Source organism: Gymnoscopelus braueri (assembly GCF_963280865.1).
Source record: "Gymnoscopelus braueri genome assembly, chromosome: 18".
Classification (NCBI taxonomy): domain Eukaryota; kingdom Metazoa; phylum Chordata; class Actinopteri; order Myctophiformes; family Myctophidae; genus Gymnoscopelus; species Gymnoscopelus braueri.
In genome coordinates, this window is record NC_137618.1 from 19,275,579 (window position 1) to 19,302,032 (window position 26,454).

The following is a 26,454-nucleotide window of genomic DNA, read 5'->3' on the forward strand; positions in this document are numbered from 1 at the left end:
TCAAACATCTGGGACACACATTCAGACATCTGGGACACAAGTTTCAAACGTTTGTGGACACACATTCGAACGCTTGGGACACCTAAGCGCCCTGGAGGGAAGGAACCGGTCAAAGAAAAAAGTAGTTTAAGACAGCGGCCAATGTTTTCAGCTCTGAAAGGCAGGAAACAGTAGGTTCACGTGTGTGTGTTGGTTTTTGGGTGTGTAGGAGTGGGTGAGTGTGTGCAAAAGACCATAATGTACAGTGTAACCGCCCCCCCCCCCACACACACACACATACAGGAAAGAAAGAGCATTTTGTTTATTAAGTTAACCAGGGGTTAACCAATTGACCCCCTCCTATTTTCTCTCTACACCAAATCTCTAAGCTGAAAATAGCAGATTGGTCAAATGTCTGTCTATTATGATATGTCTGGAACAAGGACGTTAGGGTTCATGTGGTTGAATTAAAACACACACACACACACACACACACACACACACACACACACACACACACACACACACACACACACACACACACACACACACACACACACACACACACACACACACACACACACACACACACACACAGTATAGCCCTCTGTTTTCCTCCCTCTCTTGGCACTGTGTGCATCTATGCATGTGTGTTGTGCTTTGAGGGGTGTGCCGTGTGTTTCAGTTTGTGTTTCAGTTTATATGCGTATGCATGGCATGCCTATGTGTGTGTCTGGGTGGAGTCGCCTGTGGACGGGCCTGGCGGTGCGTTCCAGCCCTGACCCGGCTGTCATGGCGACAGATGTTCTCTCCCAACATTCCACAGCCCAGGAAGCAGGAATTCAAGCTATTTGTATGTCTGTCTTTTCTCTCTGTCCGTCCATCTGTCTGTCAGTTGTTCCCCCTCTCCCTCCCTCTTTCTCTGTCTCTCTCTCTCCAGTTTGCCTTTTCTCTGACTAGCCCTTATTATGTGATAATCTCTGATTAGTAGCCTAATGCAGGTGTAAGTCTATTGTGTTTGTATTGTGATATAGGTATAATGCATAGTTTTCTATGCATTTCGGGGTGACCCCCCCCAAAAAAATCCGGCGCGATAGGTTTCATCTCTGGGAATTTGGCAACCCTAACCTTGCCATACCTTAGCTTTTGCTGAACTGACGGCACTGGCCTCTTCTACATCATAAATCAATTCATCAGTGGTAATAATGACACCAGTGTGGGCCTGATGTGTACTTTGTTGTATGCTGACAATTGCTGATCCACAAGCTCACAGCGTGTCACAGTGAGACTCTTTGTGAGCTTGTAGATCAGCTAATCTTGGCACATGACAACACACCACCAGTACAACATCTTAAATCATGTATAACAGAGCAGAGTTAGGAATGTCCAGTCATGTGGCCAGAGCGAGACGACAGCAAACGTACATGGTCCCGCCCACCCATCCACACACTGTACCCCCCGAGCCACATCCTGTCGACCCCAGAGTTACATAAACGCCGCCATATTTGTTTGTCTCACACACATTGCATCGGTGCCTTTTAATATGCTTAGTGTGTGCGTCGCATTCCTCCCTGTCCGGCTAGCCGGCCATGCCTGCCGCACTTTGCCCCTGTACTGCAGTGGGCCTGAGGCGATGGACCGAACCCCCCCCCCCCCCCCCCCAAGACACACCCCTCTCCTCCCTACAGAACATTTCCTTTTAAAAAAAGGTGATTATGTAACGGGCCACGTCTTACTGTAATTTGCGTCTCCAGAGAAGAGGGGGAACAGAACAGAGAGCCGGACCCAGGGGGGGGCCCAGGGCCGCCCCTGGGAGGAAGGACGGGGGGCTTTTCAACGGGGGGCCGTTTTGCCGCGGCCATTAGCATTCTGGAATGTGGCAATAAAAAAAAGGGGATCCAGGCTCTGCAGAATGACTGGTCTGTTTGCTGGCCCCTGTGCGCACGCACGCATGCGCACTCACGCACACGCACACACACAAGTAGCAAGTAGTTAAGGTAGTAAAAATTGTTGATCACACATTTAGCAACTCGTCTCTCAAACCCATACCTTTGTGCGACACTATTGTATGATTAAGTAGGGCATTAATTTATGAGAAGAAAAAAACGTAAGTTGAAATATGGAGATAGGAGGTTTCCACCCGACAGTAAAGATATTATATTGATATTGATATTAACACTTTACCTGCCAATCACGAGTATAACCGTTGATGAAAAATACACCCGTTTACTGCCAAAAAAATCCATCCACGAGTATAACCGTTTTTCAAAAAAAAAATAAAAAAGTTTTTTTTTTTTTTTTTTGTCTTTTTTTTTTTCAATTTATCCACACAGAACCAGAGATATCACGATCCAAAGATTTCTAGCTCCATTCACTCCTTGGTTAACTTAATACTTTAAAATCCTGTATCTCGGCTCCTGTGTAAAAAAAAATTAAACACTGGCACTGGGGGAAGTAAAATAAAAAAAAACCTCTGGCAGGGAATGTGTTAAGATATGAACATAATGACCCCAGCGTGTATGGCACTGTTTCCCAAACAGGGGGTCGGGATCCAATTGTGGGTCGCCGACTGATTTTTGTGGGTTGCGAGTAAATATCACCCTTTTTTTCATACATTAAAAAGAAATTCAAACAATTTTTCATAAACAAAATTCAAAGAATTTACAATAAATTCCACAAATTAACTTTTAAGCAACGCGTCGTAAGCTTGTAGATCGGCTATTTTCACTAGTTTGGGTCCAGGGGAGACATCAAATTTCTCTTTTGGGTCACAGGCTAAAAGGTTTGGGAGCCACTGGTCCAGTGAGCCTTGCTCCTCCCATATGACTATATCACTGAAAAATAAATACAAATGTGCAAAGAATAGTCTGAGAAAAACAAAGGCATGAATACACACATAAAGGAAATCCATACAGACATGCACAATTGCACGTACATAAAACCAAAGATAGTCGGGGCATGGAATGCACAAATGGGCTGAACAATTAATCAAAACATTATCACAAATAATCGAAAAACAATCAAATTCGCAATATGAACTACTGCAATTTCCAAATCTCAAAGGCTGCAATTGATTGCATAAAGGAGGGGATGGTTATGGATTTCTAAACAAGGTATTCTAGTGTTTTAGGTAATATTTGGTTGAATCAAACTACAATATTAATTTAACTGTTAGATACATATTAAAAGTACCATGTTCTTTTTTGCATGTTTAGCTCACTGTCATATAATGTATACTTTACATTACTTCTGACAATTGTCCATTTTCTTGACATTACAAGTAGCTTAAAGCTTGCCTTCAGATAAAAATCACAAATTGACTTGCAATCGCAATTAGATATTTTGATACGCAAATGGTTCAGTACCAACAGAGATGATGCAACAGAGACAGACAGACCAGACCCAATGTAACCTGGACAGACAGACAGACAGACAGACAGACATACCGACAGACAGACAAAAGACAATGTTACTGAAAGAAAGAGAGAGAGAGAGGCAGACAAACAGACAGGAAAGAAGACTTATCTATAATTTGTCGCACGACTACGTCAAATCTGTTATTTTTGCCCAGTGACACACCTATGTGACAATGTATAAATTAGCCCTAAACAGACAGTCACACAGACAGACAGACAGACAGACAGAGACGATGTTAGCGACAGAGACAGGGAGAAGAGACGACATTCTCGGTGGCGACGCGACGGGCGGTAGAGGAACTGTTCCACCCTGCTGCCATTGAATGGGCTCTTCCTGTTTGGATTGACCAGAGCACCACTGCTCTACTCTGCTCCATTCACAGCCAATGGAGGTCAACACTGCGGCCCAGGATATGGCTCTCACGACATGCAGCCCACAATGGCTTTCTACTGCCATCCATCATTGTCTTTGGGTTTTTTTTCATGCATTTCTCCTCACGGAGAGGAACTGTGTGGAAAGGTTTTATCACTTATCTTATAAGAAAACTATCAAATGAATTAATGCATTTTGTCATCCATGACCATTTGATGATTACGGCTGTTTCTTTTGTTGTGGTGGTTATGTAAGAGGAAAATCACCGCAAAGCTAGTTGAAAACGTATGTACCGTGTCCCTTTTGTAAACAGTATTGCAGAGAACGTCATTCGAGGTCATTATTCATGCATATTTTGCATAGCGGGGAAGACGTTGAGAGAAGATCGAACAAACCTGGCAGTGTCAGGCTATCATCAAACAGTACTAGTGACGTTTTCTCCGTTAACTTATTCGTTAACCATCGCAAAGACCAGCGACCTCACATCCATCTGACTGCCAGCATTCAACCACAAACACACACTGACGAACACGCATCCATCCGACTACTAGCATCCAAACACCCCCCCCCCCCCCCCCGTGGCAGAAGTTAAATCAATTTGAAGCGGTTATCCCTCCCTGGAACGAACTCTCTGTGTGTGTGTGTGTGTGTGTGTGTGTGTGTGTGTGTGTGTGTGTGTGTGTGTGTGTGTGTGTGTGTGTGTGTGTGTGTGTGTGTGTGTGTGTGTGTGTGTGTGTGTGTGTGTGTGTGTGTGTGTGTGTGTGTGTGTGTGTGTGTGTGTGTGTGTGTGTGTGTCTGTGTGTGTGTGTGTGTAACCTCTCTCTCCAGCTCTGAAGCGGAGGCTGAGACTGAGTAGGAGAAAGGGGAAGGATTTCTGGGTAGTGTTGTGCATGGGCCTGAGCACAGCATGTTTCACATGCCAGAGCCTGTCACAGGGCCTGTGTGTCCCCGGGCCACGGGCCAGCCCTCCAGAACTTAACCGCTGACGTACACAAGCCCTTTAATATCAACCAGCAGCATCCAGTTAGTACTGCCCCCTTTTTTTTTTATCACTCAAGATTTTAAGAATTACTAAACGCTATTTTACTATAATATCCTGAAGTGTTAATTCAACTCTGAGTCTACACATGTAATGTGTAGACTCATGTATAATCTCAGAGTTACGGATACAATAGACTCGAATTGTAGTTCCCTATTCCAGAATGTGGCATATCCATTTCCTGTTCCAGATCAGTTTCCCATAGCTTCATTCGATTGGCACACTACTATCATGCACACAGTCTATTGATCCCTAGCTTGAATCCTAACCCTTGGGGGAGCGAACATTCAGCAAAAATAGCAGATCTACAACCTCATACATTTCAATTTATTTTATTTTGTATCAAAAAAATAGCGGAAATAGCAAGCTTGTCGATTGGTTAATTCTGCTATTTATCATTCGAAGTATACAGGGCTTAAGTGGTTAAAAGATGGTATGACAGCATGCACATTCCCAAAACGACAAGAGTGGCCAAGTGGTCAAAATGATTGATGCTCCCCAGAAGGAAAAGGTCCTCATATGTTCCGTCAAAGTCCCCTTTGAGCAAGTCAACAACGCCCAACTGGCTCACTCACTGTGACTGACTCAGGATTAGATTAAGATCATCCGTGAAATATCTCAAATCAATGTGGATGAAAGGAGAGGAAATGCCTCACAGCAGGTCGTGAAGACGGTCTGTGTGATATTTCAACATGTGAGCGTTTTTTGGGCCCTGCGTTATGTAACTGTTGCGCTGCTGTACACACTTGGCAGGGAGCGGTTGTATTGTATTGCATTGTGAGACCATATGGCGCTCAGGGCCTTCATTAAAAAATTCCTCGGTAGTTATGCCAGCCACCAATGGCCAGATAGCCTGGGTGTGCTTACACAACCATGACCAGCTCCACTCCATCCATCTGAGCTCCGTGATGTGCATACACACTCTCAGCTCCATGTGGATACACAGGCTGGGCAAGGAAAAGCAAGGTTTTTTATATCATTCTTTTCCTTATATATCAACGAATCGCCACGAACAAAAAAGTCTTCGATTCTTCTTAAAATCGCTGAAATAGATTAGTATGATTAAACACTTACTATACTTTTTTATTTCCAAAAATAGCAGAAATGGCTGATCTACAAATTGTAAGCTTGAAGTTGTGTTTCCTGTTCTGGTTCATTTTTCCATAGCTTTATTTGATTGGCTCAGCAGTAGACACCTTGACAGGCCCGGAATTTTCATCGTTTTAAGGACAAGGCCACTTGTTAGAGTAAAAAAAAATCTACAGATACTTTCCCGGTTTCCCGGGTTAAGGGATAAGAATGATTTCATTTTAGATACACAGTATAACTCCATGAAATTCCTGCCCTTCACCTTTACTTGTGTTTCCGGTTCAAATGGACACCTGAGACTACAGTTATGCACAGAACGTATTAGCCTTCCCCACAAATGTTGGTTTTCCCACTTCTATTGAACTCTACTGGCTGACCTGGTAAGACCCCACCGGGAGGACATAGCGTCTCCATCCCACTTCTCCAGTTTAACAACCCCCACTGTTCAACACCCCCCAGCCTGTAGGAGTCACTTGTGCAGAGATTGCCCTCCCTTGACACATCACAGACGATTAGAACCCCTAGACTCCACAGTCCACATAGATTCATACGGGAAAGAACATAAACTCACTGGAGCGCACTGTCACATATTGTAACATTACCTATAAATGCACACTTAAATTCCCATCACACACACACACACACACACACACACACACACACACACTCTTTTTTCTCACCTGGTCACACCCGGCGTTGACCAGCTCCTGTAGCATCTGCCGGTTGACCTCCCCGACCCCTGCCGGGTGGCCCGAGGACGAGGGGCCCGACTCGTTGGCGAATGGCATGAGGGACTTGCGGATCTCCCGCAGGGCATTCTGGTAGTTGTTAAACTTTTGGGGTGGTCGAAGCTGCTGCTGCCTGCTTGCCGCCTCCTTGCCTCCCTTGCAGTCGGCCGTTCGTCCCCCCTCGCTCCGGGAGCTGCCCCCGAGGAGAGCTTGGCTCACCAGCTTGGCCGGCTGCTTAAGCCCTTCTTTGATCTCCTGGAGACGCTGGCGCGTGTTGCCCACGTACGGGGCAGCCGGGAACGTCTTGGGCCTCATGGCGCCTCCTCTGGCCCCGACAAGAGCGCCGTGTGTGCGTGCTTGTGTGTGTGTGTCTACGCCAAGGGGGGCCAAGGCAAACACACACACACACTTTCACACTCTCTCTCTCTCACACACACACACACACACACACACACACACACCAAGTGACACGCCCTTCTTCTTTCCCACTCTATGACGCTCCCTGCAGACCTGTCTGACCCGGATAGATAACAGTCTGCAGTTGAATGGATCTTGAGATTTGGGAGTCCTTCTCCGAGCCTCCCCTGGCCCCCTCGTGTCGGCGTGCAGGTCGTGTCTCCCTGATTCTCTCTCCCTGATGATAGGAGCACTACAGGTGTCCCATGGTGTGCTTTTCAGGGCTCACATTCCCCCTCGTGCGGGGGGTTACGGGGGCCCCGTGGCCCCAAGCCATGATGACGCTTCCAGCCCGCTCCTGTGGAAGATGGAGATAGCAGGTTAAAAGCTGCAGGTTTGCATGCGGTGATTGTGGTCATACAGGCTCTCAACAGCTTGTTTTTTATCATTACTAGGCTTGTGCTTCATTTGACTACTTTCAACCTGGCATCCCTATTTTGCCTGTCATTATGGGGAAAAATGTGTCACAAATGTTCATAACTAGCGAAAATCTACAAGCTTACAACAGGTTGCAATGTGGCACGTTGAGAGCTTGTAGATCGATTATTTTCGCTATTCATCAGACGACAAAGTATTAAGTGGTAAAGGAGGCGCTCAGCCCAAGACAATATAACATTGACATTTAATTGTAGCTGAGACCCAGAATTGATTCAGGACAGCAGAAAAAACAACAGGAATAATTTGGGAAAACAGGAATGTATTTTAGATTAATGTCCGTAACCCCCCCGCGCCCCAAACTTAAAGGGATACTTCACTCTCGGGCCGGGGACACATTTAAAAAAAATATTAAAAATAAATGAAAAAAGTTATGGAAAATTCATGGCCCCCTCACGACACGCAGTGTCCTACTAATGTGTGAGGGGGCCATGAATTTTCCATAACTTTTTTCATTTATTTTTAATATTTTTTTAAAATGTGTCCCCGGCCCGAGAGTGAAGTATCCCTTTAAGGACGACGGACGTGTCAACCTGCTGGTTCAAGCTACAGTCAACAAACATGGTTCAGCTGACGGGTGCAGAATAGGGGCTTCCTGAGTCCAAATAAGGTACATTAATCAGCCCCTCAAGGTCAAACAGAAGGCTCCAATGCAGCCATCTATGCTCTGTTCCACCACATTGTTCTCTTGTTCTGTCCTGTCTTTAGCGACAGAATCTGCAGAGACCATGCCAGTCTCGTTTCACTCCTGCGTCCACATTCAATTTGATTGTTTGATCAGATTGTGATTGTCAATGATACATTGAATAAATGCACTGGGACATTCTGGGCCCATACCGATGTTTTGGGGGGGGTTTTGTGGCAATAGAACAAATAAATATTAATTATAAAAGAAATTACTTTCTGCCCTTCATGACACAATCATTTAATGAGCACAAATTCAATCATATAGAATCTATAATAGAGCTAAACATTGGCCACTTCCACGGTGAATGTCATCTACATATACATCCACGGTGGTCAACAAGGTATGTATGTATGTATGTATGTATGTATGTATGCATGTATGTATGTACAGCTGATAAATCTCCACAAACCTATAACATCTTTCTGGTGCATACAATAATGTGGGAAAAAGGGCATAAAAATGTAAGAATGCATGGCCTTGTTCTAATGGAATGGGTAGGTGGTGGTGGGGGTCAAACAAGCTAGCTCTCTACCTACGTCAGCCGGTCAGTGTGAAACCAGACATGTCAAACGCTGCCTGAGCATTTTATCTGGAGGAACATACTCCGCATTCTGCCTTGGCAATGGCAACGCAAGCTAGCAGCACCACTCGCTCTCCAGGCAGGGCAGGGCGGCCTGGAACACAGCTACATGTCCCCATCCTCTCTGTCCTCACATGGAGGCCAGCACTCGCTCGCTCACACGCACCCACAGTGCAACAGTGATATCTGGCTAGTCGGAGTTTGTTTTACCTCATTTTCCAGATTAATTTGGTGGAATTTTTATGCTTTATTGTATGGGACTAGGGCTGCAAAATATATCGTTGCAGCATCGACATCGCAATGCACACATGATGTGCAATAGTGCTCGTGCACATGTGCACACTAAAGCTCCTTACACACCGGGGGCGATTTTTTCATGCGAATAATATATTTTTTAAAACCTTATAAAGTCAATGCAAGCTTCTACGGAGCGAAAAAGCGAAGCGAAAAAGCGTCTTTTATTTATTCGGAACGAGTCCGAATTTTGCGTATGTTCGCATAATCGCCGGTGTGTAATGACCTTAAGGCAAATTGTCACACTGTAATAAAATACTTTAACTTCAGAGAAAACTAAACCTAGCATCGTTCACGTTTTTCAGGACTGATCTGGAAAGAAAAGTCCATCTGAAAAATAATACCATGGTTTAATGACTTGCTAACTTGTTTTTTCTTTTGTATACTGTTGTTCTTTATTGTTGGTGCTTCTTATTGTTATTTCTTGCCTATGTATTACTTTAACCGACAGTACTTTCCTTACTCTGTATCTGTACCTTTGGAACTCTAACTGCTGTGCTGCCTTATCTATCTATCTATCTATCTATCTATCTATCTATCTATAACTTTTCTTGCTGTCACATTCTATGTTCACTGAGGTGTCATGCTAAGTCAACGAGAGTATTGCACAACTGCCTTATAGTTAGATATATGCAGATCTGTATATATCTTGTGAAATTATATATGATTTAAGGTACATAAGATACATCCAGATTTGTTCAATAAAAAAATCGTTGAGCCCTAAATGGTATGAAGGCGAATGAGAAGAAATATAGAAAAATGAGAGACAGCGAGAGAAAGAGAGAGGGAGAGACAGACAGACAGACAGATAGATAGACAGACAAACAGAGAGAGAGAGAGAGAGAAGGTAAAATTACCCTGGGGATGATATTAGGATTGTTACAGGCTTTTTTTTACTTGCAGTATAAACATGATTGAGGCATGTGCCTGTAACCTGCTGGGCTAAACAGAATGCCCCGGAACACAGAGAGGCTTTATGTCAACAACTTTGAGTGGGTAATCAATGGCCACTTTTAGTATCTGTGCAACTTACTGCAAGAACAAATGCAGTAGGCTAAACTATGTATGATGAATTCCAGAAGCCAAGCTACAGTCCATTGCTGAACAATGCATCTTTGATGTGAAACAGAGTATAGTATAACATTACTCAACGTTTCCCCCAGTAGGATATTAGGTGGAAAGTGGGAAAGGGAAATAACATTTCATTCCTCCACCATCCTCCAAAGTTTTAACCACTTAAAAGCCCTATTCTATACTTCATCGTATGACAGTGCTGTGAAAATAGGCAATCTATAAAGTTCACAATGTGGCACGTTACAACCCTTTGTGAGCTTGTAGATCAGCTATTTTCAACATGTGCAAAACTTTGCTGAGTTATAATCTATTTATAACTATTATAACACATGGCTGGCTGCAGCAATGCCAATTAGTTAATTGCTATTCAGAGCAATTAACTAAATACTTAATTCAAAGGTACATTTTTACTTCAATAATCTAAGTAACCCTTGGTTGAGATCTTGTAAGCTTCAAATATCTGCCTCTCTCCATCAGACAAGGGAAGTTTCCACTTTGGCAGATGGACAAATGTTTGGTCTTCAATGTTGAATCCCAAGCAGCATTCTGGTTTCCTACCAGGGTGGGAAATAACCACTAGATACCAACCAAATGCTTGTCGATTTGGGCTGTGGCTGTTAAGTGTGTCTACACTACCTGCTGCCATTTTGGCAACAAACCAACCATTGTTTGACAGTCACGTGCTAACTGGAATTCTAATTGTCTTGTAAAATATTGGGTGTGGCCAACGGATTAAAAACATTATATTATAAAAAAAATTCGATTAATCGAAAAAGTAATCGATAGAATAATCGCAAAGAAAATAAAGGGTAGTTAGTTGCAGCCCTAATATCAACCACGGTGGACAGTATACAAAATTAAATCCTGCTTTCATTTGGGGTGTTCAGCCAAAGTGAGTTCTGATGTTTTCTGCACCCTCTGGTGAGACAGAGTGACATGCCTCATTAGTGTGGTTGCCCGAATGGGCAACCAGACTATAGTACTCTACCGACTTTATTCTAGATAAACTTTATTTTGCCGCGCATCTCCTCCCAGTTTTTTTCCCCCAATTTTGTGCCATATGTCAAAATCACCGGCCTCACCGTGAATCCATGGCTATCATTCAGAGATTGGTTACACAGTTTAATTGATATTGATTTATTAGTGCATTAAATTTCCCCATCCACTTTAATGGGAAAATGAAAAAACTCAAATTCAAGTATTTTTTTCTCAGAAACCGTAAGGACTAGAGTTACAAGACTTGGAGGGGAGGTTCATAGTCCAGTGCAAAATTATCTAAAAAATAATTACACCAACTGGCCTCATGGTGGCGCTATAACAGCCCACTTTACGTTTCGGCCTACAACTCTTGAACCGTAGGTCGTAAAATAAAAATCATTTTCCCCCTAGATTCCTTGGGTCATGACGCAACTCCCCATATAGGCCACGCCCATTTGCGTCTGGATAGATTTTTTTATATTGATTTATTAGTGCATTAAATTTCCCCATCCACTTTAATGGGAATTGCAAAAACTCCCATTCAAGTATTTTTTTCTCGGAAACCGTAAGGGCTACAGTTACAAGACTTGGAGGGGAGGTTAATAGTTTATTGCAAAATTATTAAAAAAAAGGATCACACCAGTCGGCCACATGGTGGCACTATAACAGCCCACTTTACCTTTTGGCCTATAACTCTTGAACCGTAGGTCGTAGAATAAAAAACGTTTTTCCCCCCCCCTGGATTCCTTGGGTCACGACGCAATTCCCCATATAGGCCACGCCCATTTCCGTCTGGATAGATTTTCCACAATTTTGAATTTTCTTCAAAACACACTTTTAGCTCCTCCTCCTACAGATTTTGTCCAAATCTCACAAAAATCGGTACACATGATCTATGGATCCATGATCTATATCCAAGCGGAATTTTGATAGTCCATACCGTTCGGCCGTAATTGGATTCCAAAGTTAGCGGGAGGGGCCTGTTTTACAAAAAACGCGAACGAAACGTCTAGTCAATCCCAAATTTGAATCTCATGTCGAGGATGGTTTACTCAACAAATCCCCAAAAGTATTTCCACTTTGATCCATAGGGGGCGCCACAAATGCGCAACATGTAACCGTTTGACACAAAAACATGATTTTTGGAGGGATCAGTTCTCTCAAAAAGAAAAGCAAGTGATCTCAGGAGTGACATGATGATGTCATTGGCCTGCTACATTTGTGGGAGGGGCTTGTTTCTTTAGTGTGAGGGGCCTATTTCCTCAAATCAAAACGTCACGTGTCACGAATTCCCGAATTCGAATCGCACGTCGCGCGGCCTCCGACGGTATTCCTCCAGGCGTATTCCTCGAGTCCCGGCGGCCGCGACCGGCGTCGGCGCAACCACACTTTGCAATTTCCCAGAATTGCGACTAGTCTAGTTACAATTGTTTCACACTCTACAGCTCAATACAGCCTCATACAGTATCACTTGTTTTTTTTATGCTTTTACTCTTGGCTGTATCTTGTTTTTTTTCTGTATCTGAACTGTGTTTCTTAACTGCGGTACTGCCATGACAACTGAATTTCCCCTGCGGGGTCAATAAAGGTCTATCTATCTGTGCTGAATGCCCAATGGGTGCAGGCAGTATAAGAATGGGCTCATGACACCCAGACCCAGGTAGACAATTTAGGAAGCCTTTGAACTAACTGGGACTCAAGAAGCCAACATGTCTTAGATCCTCCTGTCTAAATAAGACGATCGGTAGCAGACTCCATCGTCCCATCTCCTCTGGGGCGTTTCTCAACAAGGACACAGCCCTCACTGTTTGTTGCAGATTAGACTTTTTCAGAGACAAACAGATTTTTGGGAGGGGTGGTGTGTGTGTGTGGGGGGGTGCATCAAGCTCCACAAAAACACTGTTGCCCAAACCATGAGATGGGTTGCCTGGGCTTCCATTCTTGCGACTAGAAGTTCGGGCCGCTACGCTACCCTCACACCTACGTCACACTGCCGATCTGACTGATGCCCATATATGGAGATCTGTGTCTGTCAGTCCTTGTCTCTTTTATTCCCATATATGGAGATACCTGATGTCATCAGTATATGCCCAATTGCCCATATATGGGCATGCTGATATAACTATTCATAGGGTTGGGCAATTTGGCAAAAATATCATATTTCTTTTATAATGTATTGAAAGTCTTTTTGTTGAGCAGGTTCGCACTCAATGGCTTTGTCACGGCCCCGGAAATTGTATGGTGTTACAAGCGGGGCGGGTTGAGCCATAGATTTATATATGGGTTCGCGGGGCGGTTTGAGGCGGGTTGGGTTCCGTGGCGGGTTGGGGCGGGGCGGGTCATGAAAAAACCCGACCCGCACATCACTAGAGCACGGACATTACCACGATTGACTGCAAACAGATAAGTGCAAAATTATTAGCTTACTATTAGCCAGTTTGTCTAACTCTCGGCGATCTCTTGGATTGATTTCAGTTACACATTAATGCATTTATCTCATATTTACATGTCGATTTCAGCTCTGACATTTAAGTGAAATGTTTGTAGGCTGCCGGCCGTGTTATGATGTTGCTGTTTTTACTGGGAAAGAGTCTATCCACACATGCGCTGTGTAAACTGCAAAAATGTGACGTATATCGCATTATGATGCGATGTACTTCCGGCGCTGGGGTACAACTGTACATCGTGCAAGTACATTAACGGTGCGGGAAGCAGCTATCCCAATAGCCAGAGCACTGAGCAATATGTGTGCAAAATGTGGAGTCAGTTGGAGCCCTGTGTGATGTGAGACCCTCTACAACACTGACTCTGAACTCCATGGGTGTCTGCCTTGATTCTGGTAGCTGGATGCTTGGAGCACTGCGTCTGACCAGAGAGCATTCCATTCCACAAGTAAGTACAAGTTAAACCATACCAGCCATTGCATCATGGGGCAGCCGACGACTAAAATACACGGAATAAAATACATATGTAGTCTAAAATGGGAAGGCATCCACACACACAACCACACACAAGCTCTTTGCTAGGAAATGTTTCGTAATTCTGCTTTTGTGGCATGCTCCCTCACATACCTGCACTTATTTCTATACTTACTGATCTTCTTTTGAAGATTTCCAGCCCTCAATAACAGAAGTGTAACTTAAACCCTCAAGTTTAATTTATACATACAGATTACTCCATCGTGTGAGGGTGTAGATGAGCTCTATTTGGCGAGTTACAGGTCATACTACTAGGTATATAGGTATAGGCTAAATTGGGCTTTACCCTCTAAGAAAATTAGGCCTACTTATTTGTCCCGAAGTGTATCCTCAAATTCACTAACCACTTTCACATTTTACTAGGGCTGCAACAGTTCAAACTAACTAATCGATCTAATCGATAATAAAAAATAGCAAAATAGCTCATCAACAAGCTCACAGTGTGTCACTTGTAAATCAGCTACTCTCAATATTTTGTGCAACACAGCTGTACGATAAAGTAAATAGGGCTTAAGCTGTTGATCTGATTAATCAATTTATTAGCGTTGATTTGTTGATATATATTTTTTTAAAGTATAACAAAAAACACGCTATTCAATTAATCTAAAAAGTAATCAACAGAACAAGGCTAAGAATCTAACTGATAGTTTGCAGCCCTACATTCTACAAAGCAACTTCATTGTGAGAGTATAGACGAATCCACAGAGCGGCAATCATAACTGCGGTGTCAAGCGGGAGCCGCTCCGCACCGTGACACCGCAGCTACAGGCAGCGCTCTGGTGGATTCGTCTATAGGAGAACCTCCTCCGACTTATAGAACGCCGAAGTCTGACGTCATTTACACATCCTTTGTTTGTCTACCTGGTTCGCAGTTTTCCACCCCCGTTCTGAATCCCATAGACGTATTTAATATCGCGTCAAATAAGAACCGTGTTCCAAAAATAAACAAATGACCACGGCGGGTTGACTCTTATGGATATGAAGCATCAACTGACGGTGAGAAAACGCTAATGTTACTTCCGCCAAATTAGTTACATTTTCGCCAGAAACAGACTGTATCAAATATAAGTGACTGACTATCATAAACTATACAGAACCTCCTCCCTGACAATAACGCCGACACGCGGTGTTTATTTTTGGACCACAATTCTTATATGAGACGATTCTAAGATGACCCAATGTTATTCTCCATAGAGAAATTACTTCCGCAAACCTGGGGATGAACGAGTGACGTCAGGACTTCGGTGCTCTATTGCTGTTACCAACTGTACCACAGCAGTAGATTACAGCAAGGTAGGGCTGGGCGATATGACTTCAAATCAATATCACAATTCTTTCAAACGTTTAATTACGATTAATGAACGATTATAGTTTTAGTTTTTTTTATAGCGGAAATAGCCAATCTACAAGCTCAACGTGCCGTAATGCGACGCGTTGTGAGCTTGTAGATCTTTTTCCGGTTAATTACAACAAAGCAGCCACAGCTTAAGTCTGCCAGCATTTAGAGGTAACCTGTGCGACTGGGCTGCTTGTCCAATTGATGCGCTGATCACACAAGCTCATCGCTGTAGGTTCAATTCCCATCTGAGATCTTGTTTCACTGCTCACTTTGCAGACGACTCTTTTCACTATACTTCCTCAATAAAGCATGAAGGCCTTGAAATAACCTTTAACAAGGGTTTCCCACAATGATAAAACTGTTGTTGTTCTCTTTGCACTCCTGAACATCCTCCAGGTTTTCTTTCTGAAGTGGTGTCACAGACAGGGACAGAATCATAATAGAACAAATTGTTTCACAGGTGAAGCCGCAAAGGGGAAAATAGACCGACTGGAATGTAAAGCATCTTCGAAAAGAAATGCTGGTGTGATGTTGGTTTGCATAACAGGTGTGCTGGTCAACATTCAAAGGTGTCAGTCACCTTCAAAGGCATAACATGTGCTGCTTGTGGTGCTTATCAGGTAGGGCAGTGGTTCTCAACCAGTGGGTAGGATCCCCAGGGGGGTTCCCACATGATTCTTTTTTTTTGGGGGGGGGGGTCCCCAGATGACAGTGAAATGACAATTTAAGGACTTTTAAGACCTTTTAATACCTCAAAAAACAAAGAACATCAAAAGTAATCAACAAACTATACAATAAAAACTGGTCAAACATTGGCCAAATTGTCAAATAATATAAGAAAGAGATCAAAATGGTGAAAATAGCCGATCTACAAGCTCACAACGCCTCGCAGCTCACAACACCTCGCAGACCTTGTAGATCTGCTATTCACAATATTTATCTGTAGAACCGAGTCAAACTAAATTGAACGCTTCAACTCCTGGATTCCAAGTGCGGTTGGGAGGTCCCCTGTTAAAATATGATTATTTTGGGGGGTCACAGCCTGAAAAGGTTGAGAACCACTGAGGTAGGGTACGTCCTGAAATGCCAACAGCAGGAATGGCCAATGTTTTGTTTAGTTTTTTCAAAAAAATCTAAAATAACTCTAGCCTAGATCTAGAAGCTCACAACGTGTCACATCGAGTTTGTATCTGCCATTTTTCGTGCAACATACGACAAAATAGGGCGTTAGACAATATATGTGTGTGTATTTCATAGGCCATCTCCTGTATGAATGGCAGTCAAGTTACCTTGTGAGTGTTAGATTCACACCTGAGCACAACACATCAATGGCTGCAGCAATGCCAAGCTACAATTAATCTATGCATGGGCAAAGGTAAAATCACAACAAATCATGGACACACACTTTTCAGTCCATTTCTGTTTTCCAAAGAGCGTTTTTCTCTCTCTCCCTTTTAGTCATGCATAATAACAAAGAAGAAGCCATTCATGCCTGGTACAACCGAACAGTGTGTTGTGTTGTGTTGTGTTGTGTTGTGTTGTGTTTGCGTGTGGCTGTTGACAAAGTAATCTGTCTGGTTAATTTAAATTAAGTGGATCTTAATAAAGGGTCCGTGGACACCCAGGCCAGGGGTCCTCGTTCCAGGAGGTCCTCAGCTCTAATAGTTAATCTTCACCATAATTACATACAAGTATAGGCTAAATACAACTACAGAAGGTACAAGGAATGTCTATTTTGATCAGAGTTTCACTGCTACCTCTGTATGTACCTACACAGTACATACACAGTGAAGCAATTCTGGACCAAAATTGTATGTTCTTGGACTAGGGTCCCTGAGATTAAAAGAAAGAAAAAAATATCGAATGGGGTTCTCACAGATTTAAGTTGTTCATATCAGCCTCTCTTGATATGATTTTATTAATGGCATCTTTTCACACACACACACACACACACACACACACACACACACACACACACACACACACACACACACACACACACACACACACACACACACACACACACACACACACACACACACACACACACACACACACACACACACACACACACACACACACACACACACGAGATGCCCTACTAGGGAAAAGGAGTATTTGTTTTATCATAGAACCCATAATAAATGAGACAGTGTAAAGGCTCAGATTGGGGCCTGCAGGCTGGAGGAGGAGGTCTGGAGCAGTCCCGACCAGTGTTGCCATATTTTGTGAGAGAAATAAGCAACCAGGTCTAGCAAAACAAGCCCAAAAGAAGCAACTATAATAGGCCACATGAGCACTTTCAACCTATTATGCATCGGCTATTTGAAAATAGATTTGCTAGTATCAAAAACTCTAGCCATGGTTAACATGACGTTTCAGGGCTACAAAAACTCTAACAATAAAATGTGGAATATTTGGAATATTTTTTTTTAGCCATGGTTCACATGACGCTAGTTTCAGGGCAAACTTATTTTTGAATAACAACACAAATGCTCCCTTGCACAAAACATTTTCATGAAAATATTATATTTTATTATTTAAATAATTTAAAAAAATGGAAGCAAGCCTAAATAAGCAACTACACTTTAGAAACTAGACCCAAAAAAACGCAACCTGCAACTACCAATATTTAAAAGCAACTTCACCAAAAAAACAAGCCCAAAGTCGCTTATAATAAGCCGACATGGCAACCCTGGTCCCGACATTCCAACGCAGAGAGAATGTATAGTCCGCCGGACCGCGGTGTCGCTGACCAAAAAAAATGAATAGATCTACAAAGCTAAGAACGCATCGCACCGCGACGCGTTGTTAGCTTGTAGATCTGTTCTTTTCTTGGCCAGCGAGCGACACCCAAGCAATGGTCCCCATGGTCCTAAAGCTTGGTTTGTGTTGGACTGGAAAACCCGAGGCTTTCCAGTGTTGCCAGATTTTGTGAGAGAAACAAGCAACCAGGTCTATAAAAACAAGCCCAAAAGAAGCACACATCATGAGCACTTTAAACCTATATACTGTATACACTGGATATTTGAGAATAGCCAATCTGCATGCTCACAACACGTCGCACCTTATAGATCTGCTATTTTCAAAATAATCTTGGAATTTGTTTGACAAATGTGGAATATTTTAACACAAATCCTTACAAAAAATATTTTCAGTCCGCAGACAAATATATATCAATTTGGTGGTCCTTGACATGAAAATGTTTAAGAACCACTGGTTTAAACAACAATAGGAAAAAACGCAACCCGCAACTACCAATATTTACAAGCAACTTTACAGAAAAAGAAGCCCAAAGTCGCTTATAATAAGCGGACATGGCAACCCTGAGGCTTTCCCGTCTCTTTTACTTACATTCCTTGCTTCAAACACTGAAATACACCCCCCTTAACATGACTTTACACCCCGATAACAAGTCATATGTACAGTTTATATACACCATATATGAGGTACGAGATCATAAACTTACCATGTGATGTAAATGGCATGAGAATAAAAACGTCTTAGATTCGGGAAAGTTAGAAAAGAGAAGGAAAAAAAAAAATCCCCTCCTCCAGAAAAAAAAGTCGTTCCTTCTTTCTTTTCCTTCTTGTTTTTTCGGGTTAAACTTTCTTTTTTATGTATATATCCGATTCCTTCTTTCTTCAGTCAAGTTGGAGGGAGAGCGACGTTACGGGGTAAATATGGTGAAAACTCGCGTCCATTTTCTAGTCCTGCAGCTTTAGAATGTGAACCATAGAGTTATAATATATCTAGAGGGCGGACTGCCCCGCCCCCATCTAATCATTTCAATGAAAGTTGCTCCCAAGCGCATGAAGCACCCGGAAGTTACTGTACTTCCTGGATTGGCTCCAACGTTGGAGCCAATTGAGCAGGCGCACTGGCGTTTCAGACGGTGGACGCACGCGCAGTAGCGTTTTAAATGCAGAAGTCCCGCAATCTCAGATTTGACCACCAAGCGACGGCAGCTTCACCGTTCTACTGCGGTTCTGAGGGCTTGATGTGAATCCAGTACAAAAAGTTGGATACAAAGTTGCTGCATTGTTCACATTCCAGAGGTCACGGGAGGGACCACTGTGACGTCAGCGCATTATGGGCGGGGCTTCCTCTAATGTATTATTTCAGTGGTTCTCAACCTGTGGGTCGGGACCCCAGGGGGGGTCGCCACATGATTTTGGGGGGTCCCCAGATGACAGTGAAGTGACAATTTAATGACTTTTAAGACCTTTTTAATACCTAAAAAAAATAGAAGAAAAAGAGCATTACTGCATCAAAGGTAATCAACAAACTATACTATAAAAACTGGTCAAACATTGGCCAAATTGTCAAATCAAGAAAGAGACAAACATTTTGAAAATAGCCAATCTAAGCTCACAACGCCAATATTTATCTGTGGTACCGAGTCAAACTAAATTGAATGCCTCAACTCCTAAAAAGTGTTTGTCAGGGAGGGGGTCCCCAGTTCAAATATGATTATTTTGGGGGGGTCACGGCCTGATAAGGTTGAGATTGAGAACCACTGTATTATTTGGTTATTATGAGCCGTGTGTGTGTAAGAATTTTATTATCATAAAATGTTATATAACATACTAAATTACAATATATTGTATATCATTCATTAAAAATAGTTATGATAAATTAATACATTGTAATACATTTTTCATTTTTGTTTGATTCTCTGATTAAAAACAAGTAGGTTATGTGACACATTATTTGTAGGTGTGGTTTCCTCTAAACACATTTAATCAAATAAAATGTATGAATAGAATGTTTATAATAAAATACACAACACATTATAATATATAGCCTATCATATATAATAAAATAATGATAAAATAATAATGCATTTTTAAATACATATATTTTTAAATACATAAAAAATTGACATTTTCTAAAGTAAACAGAAGAAAATTTGAGATTGAGATGTATTCACTCCCAAGAAGTGGTACTCAGATGTTTTGCCCTAAAGTAGCAATGCCACAATGTTTATTATTAAGAAATTCTGTAGGTGGATAAAGGGGAAGGTCTGCAATCTAAAAAGTACCTCAGGGCCTTGAGGCCCTCTGTATGAGGTATGTCAATGTATAATGATAAGACATCCATCGTGACAAAATGTACGTAATTTATGTCTATTTGTTCATTTTCATGCAGGCCCTTGGGCCTCAACAGTGGTGATGGGCTGATTGGCGGCACTCTGTGATTGCCTTCGATCAGCTTCATTACCATTGGTTACTTCTAACAGGCCTACTGCCTACTTATAGCCAACATGGGCAACCTACATTCAGTGTTGTTGATGGTTTGAGGACGTCCGCTCTATGTCACTTTTGCTTCACCATGTTAAGTAAAGTAAAATACTTTTTTGCATCCAAAGAGCCTAAATGTTCATTTGTCAGTGTGCAAGCCTATTTTGTTGTTCCCTGTTGAAGCTACAGCCCTGAAACTTCATATATGCTCCCCTTATGAGGAACAACTTTGCCACTTTGACCGTTGACCTCTGACCCTTTTGATTTTCCACCATTTATAATTGAATGAAAAACATTTAAATTCAAACTCGAGTTCGAGTTTTTTTTGTGTTGAACAAGTGAGAGGAGTGGACCACACCCTCACTGCTTGACAGACAGACAGACAGACAGACAGAGATAGACAGACAGACAGACAGACAGACAGACAGCATTTACACACAGCCATGGCTAGTCTTACACTGTATAAAGTAGGCTTAATACTGCCACCTATTGGACTGATGGGCACATTACATCCTATATGTAATAATGCTTGCATAACATCTAGACTGGGAAGAAGGGGGTATCATGTACCCCCGGAAATATAGGCTACTTCTGATCAGTGTTTTTTTTTATTGGACAAAATGTTGTATCAAGTGCTTGGATCCAATAATACATTGTTTTTTGTATTGTTCCTGTCAAATAAGCATGGAAAATATATATACATATTTCCCCCATATTCGAGGAATATTCAAAATTAAAATATTAATTTACCAGCCCTAGTACATTCTCACTGCTGGATGCTATACAGATTAAAACTGGAAAAGTGTCTTCAATAACAAATTAGGTTTGGTAAATCAGACCCCTGTTTTCACCAATAATATTAGAAGCTATGGTCCTCTTTATAACAACACATCTCTCTCCGTGGTTTCCTTAGTCAACCAACCATCACCAGTAGTTTAAGTAGCAGCTTCATGAAGTGTCTTGTGTGTGTTCTGTCATGTGGGTGACTGTCACCCAGTGCCATTTCTATGTCTAGGGGGTGTCGTTCTGTTTAGTGGCCAGATGGTGGTGCTTCTCTCCTGTGAAAGGTCTGACAGCTGAGCTTCAACTAAGAGACAGAGGAAAGACAATGAGGACTGAGGAGATTAATGGAGATATGTAGGTGTGTTTACAGTTTGTTAGTCATGACACATTTTAAGTTCAATTAAATTGTTAATTCATTTAAGTCATATTAAAGTATTTATTGTGGTTTATATTAAAGGTAGGGTAAGTGATATTTTTTGGTTAAAACAAAAAGTATTTTGTTAAAAGGTTAAAATACTATATTCTGATAGTAATCATTGCTATAGAGTGCTTTTTTCAGTAACAGATGTCCCTGAGTCTCCAGCTCTTTAATAAACAGAAAATACATTTTTCGGTAGGTGTCAAAATCTCAGCCAATCAGGAGAAAGTACCCATTTTTAAGCTTAATTTGTATAGTTCCAGTTCCAATTTTGTCTGCTCATTTCTAAGTGTCATCACTTCCAATTTCACTTGTTTAATCTATATCCTGATTGAGTTCTCTGTCGGATAAAATTGGAAATGAAACTGAAACTGAAACGAAAATGCATTTTCTGTTTAATAAAGAGGTGGAGAGACAAGGAGACTCCTAATACTGAACAAACACTCTATAGCAATGAGTACTATCAGAATATAGAGCTATTTAACAATTATTTTAACCAACGCAAATCACTTACCCTACCTTTAACTGGAGTAGAAGAGAAACTAGAGGTAACATGTCAACAGTATTTTGTGAAATGAAAGCCTACAGAGGGAAGGCCAAGTTTGACAGAGGATGTGGTTAAAAGTGACTTGACTAAAACAACACAGAATGAAATGACATCATTCTACATGGTTAGTGCTTCATTATTGAGGGCCCCTGCAATGCGCTGTGAGCTTGTATGTCAGTTATTTTCGGCATGACAGGAAACACATTTTCTAACGCTAGAAGTTTGTTTGCACTTTGAAGTGGCTCTAAGTGAAGTGCCTGGTAACTGTGGAACAATGTCAAGTTTAAATGTAAAGAGACATTATTACCCAAAGCTTCTCTGAATACAGACATGTATTATAGTGTGCAGCAGTGGTATGTCAAAGCCTGTACAGTAATCTACACATTTATCTTGTGAATACATTGACAGGAGTCATGAGCCCACCCTCTCTGAGTTTCCATGTGAGGTAGACAATCAGTTGTACCAGTAGGAGGCAGACAGACAGAAACAGCAGCAGGACTAACAGACAGACAGGTAGAGAGCTGTCTTTCTGACTGTCTATCTGTCTGAAGAGCAGAGCCAGGTCAGCCCAGGGTCCACTCAGCACCTGCATACTGTCTCTGTATGGGACACAGAGACATCATATAATAACAATTATAATAATATCTTAAATTTATATTGCACTTTTCTAAGTACCCAAAGACGCATATCGTTGCTGTCCGGCAGAAACCAGCACTGCATTTTTCCGCTTTTGCATTCTTTTCCATAAATCAGTGCTATTGAACACCCTTTACGTCTGTGTGTTGATTAAAAAAATATTGAACCAATTAAAAGTATTAAAAAGCGCTTCTGACAAAACCAGCTGACTCCATTGGATCCACGAAAGTCTGGGTGGAGTAGCTGGTTTTGTTGACTCCAGGCTCCACCCCCTTTTGACCTCCAACCTCATTGTGAGCTTGGAGGTCCATCCATTTAGCTGTTCTTATCAATGACGAACAAAACCTCCTAACTCCACTTTTTGTTTTGTTTTTGTCATTTCCTGAAAAATGAACATTTTGGAGTTGGTTTCTGCCGGACAGCAGAGATATATTATGATTCTATATGATGTCATGCTACTTTACACAATTTGTCCCAAATTGTGGCTGGGGACATTTATATATATTAGGTAATATTTCTAGTACAAGAGGTCTAATTTAACTTGTAGTTATATTTACAGTTGTTGTCACAGTATGCTTTGACTGTGCGTTACAGTATGTTCAGTTCAGGGTGCTATCCGTATAACTTCATATAATAGAATATATTGAAATGTTAAAAATCCAAAACACTGGATTCATTATAGGTTAATTTTTTTCCCCTGCATATTAATTTCCAGTGGTATTTCAGTAACTCTCTGTGGCAGTTTTGCCCTGAATCCTCATTAATGTCTGATGCTGCAGTCTCCAGTCCTTCTTGTTCCTATGATCAGTGGAATTGTAGAACAGTTGTTTTAACGAGTTGAGGTTAGTTTGGGTTAAGCATTGACTTAGACCAGTGGTACTCAACCTGTGGGTTGGGAACCCCAGGGGGGTCCCCACGTGATTTTGGGGGGGTCCCAAGGTGACAGTGAAGAGACAATTAATTTTAAGACCTTTTTAATACCTAAAAATATATGTAATAGAAAGAAAAGAAAAAGACCATTACTGCATCAAAAGTAATCAACAAACTGAACTATAAAACATTGGCCAAATTTTCAAATAATATAAGAAAGAGGCAAACAATATGAAAATAGACGATCTACAAGCTCACAAAGCCTCGCAACGCGAGGCGTTGTGAGCTTCTTCACAATGTGCTATCTTCACAATATTTATCTGTGGAGTCAAACTAAATGGGATGCCTCAACTCCTACATTCCAAGTGCTTGTCATGCAGGGTGGGGGGTCCCCAGTTCAAATATGATTATTTTGGGGAGTCGTGGCCTGAAAAGGTTGAGAACCACTGACTTAGACATGCAGACTGCAGACTGCTAACCTGTTGTTTGCTGTACTTTTATTCTGGATGAGAACCTCTGGGCCATATGAGAATTTACAAACACTCAAAATCTCCTTTAGTTATTACATGAACCAGACAAAAGCAAAAGTATGTATACTCACTGTTTTGATGCACCCAAGTGAGCAGAATCTGAATGGAAGTCAATGGAGATTAATGGACTTTAGTGTAGAATCCTTGCAAACTGTCCTTGCTAGTACACAACAGTACTTTTTATTATCCAGACTTTGAATGCAGCTGAATTGAATTACTAGAAAGTCACCTACAGTAGTACCACCAGTCTAATGCATATTAAGACATTAAGACTACCTTTGCATTTAAGATGTGACATCTGATTCAACTAGATTCCATCCATTACATTCTAGTTGTGGAGCAGTATGGGAAATAATCCACAGATGATATTGTTCCACAGGGGGAAAAGACAGCTCAAATTCAAGAAGTTGAACTAGACAACCTTGATTTCTTGGAAACACAATCTAAGCCTAGAGCACTTCCAAAAGTTGTGCCACTCTCAAAAAATGTCATCTAGTTTGTCTGGGGAATTAGTTGTCTCACTTTGTCTCCCTCTCTAGCAGAGAAATACGGTACCTCTACTACTGCTGTTGACGAGGTGAACTTTGATCTGTTCAAGTCAAACCTTGTGATTACTTAGAGGATTAGCAACTAGGCCCAGTCTCCCCCTCTTTCTCTCTCTCTCTCTGTGTGTGTGTGTGTGTGTGTGTGTGTGTGTGTGTGTGTGTGTGTGTGTGTGTGATCAAAATCATTGTTAATGAATCAATATTATATTCTTGAAAATGAACTGATTACAGGATATCACCTCTTACTACTATCTCATCACCTTAGAATAACAAGCAGTGGTCAGTTTTACAGTCCCTCTCATGCTGTAACATAGAACAGCAGTATGACGCCCCCTGTTGAAACATCAAGCATTGACCCCAAACTAGCTTTGCTTGGTTTTATCATAGATATATATAAAGGCTAGATGACTCACCCGCGCTGCTGGCCAATGGAGTACGACGTTGCCACTGCCAGATGGCGGCCATCTTGGGACGGTCATTCATAACATTATGTCTATGGTGCATGTACTTTGAAATAATCATAGCGTGCTCAATTTTCATCCGATTTTCAAACGGTTTGGTGTGTTGTAAACACCAAAGATGTAGTTATGATACTGCATACTTAATATTATATTTAAAAAAAACATGATTATAATTATAAGTATGCAGTATCATAACTACATCTTTGGTGTTTACAACACACTAAACCGTTTGAAAATCGGATGAAAATTGAGCACGCTATGGTTATTTCAAAGTATATGCACCATAGACATAATGTTATGAATGACTGTTGCAAGATGGCCGCGGTTGAGCTACGCTTGCGACGCCCCCTTGAGCCATCTAGCCTTTATATATATCTATATGGGTTTTATCTCCACCAGGAGGGCGGAGGATCTTGTGATCACTACACTACCGCAGCTGCGCAGGAGGCCGTAAAGCCTGATTTATACTTCGTCATATAGGTCGGAGGCAACTCTATCATAAACATGCGTACAATAGCATCTTCATTGAGGTCAAATTTGGAATTATATTGTTTATACTTGCTTTTTAAATAGGTTTCTAACTTCTTTCATGCTTATTATTGATCTGTCTAACTTAAAGGAGAATTTTGGACTAAAGTTTTCTTACCTTTTCTATGATGTTATGATATCTTAGGACGAATGGTACAGTAGAAAATTTTCATAACTCCACCCCTGAGCCGCCACAGCTTAAAAGGTGCACGGATAGGCCTTTTTTTTTTCTTTTTTTTTTTGAGATCTGACGTTCATAGTGACAGAACACTGTCCCAAAAAAAAAAAAAAAAAAAAAAGGCTCGTTAGACGAGATTGAAATCTCGAGATTTCAATGTGAACTAGCGAGACTTTTTTTTTTTTTTTTTTTTTTTTTTGGTTGCATAGTGTTCTGTCACTATGAACGTCAGATCTAAAAAAAAAAAAAAAAAAACCCTATTAAAATAT

At 41.6% G+C, this 26,454-nt stretch overlaps 1 protein-coding gene across 1 annotated transcript in view; it reads right to left on the bottom strand.

Moving 5' to 3' along the window:
- Window positions 1-19,171, bottom strand: part of lats2 (large tumor suppressor kinase 2) — a 36,622-nt gene extending 17,451 nt beyond the window's left edge. Inside the window, exons 1-2 of the mRNA XM_080412777.1 lie at window positions 18,916-19,171; window positions 6,577-7,378 (exon numbers count right to left, since the gene is read on the bottom strand). Coding sequence (XP_080268903.1) covers window positions 6,577-6,939 — 363 coding nt within the window. The 5' untranslated portion in view covers window positions 6,940-7,378; window positions 18,916-19,171. The remainder of the gene's footprint in view (window positions 1-6,576; window positions 7,379-18,915) is intronic.
- Window positions 19,172-26,454: the final 7,283 nt, after the last annotated feature.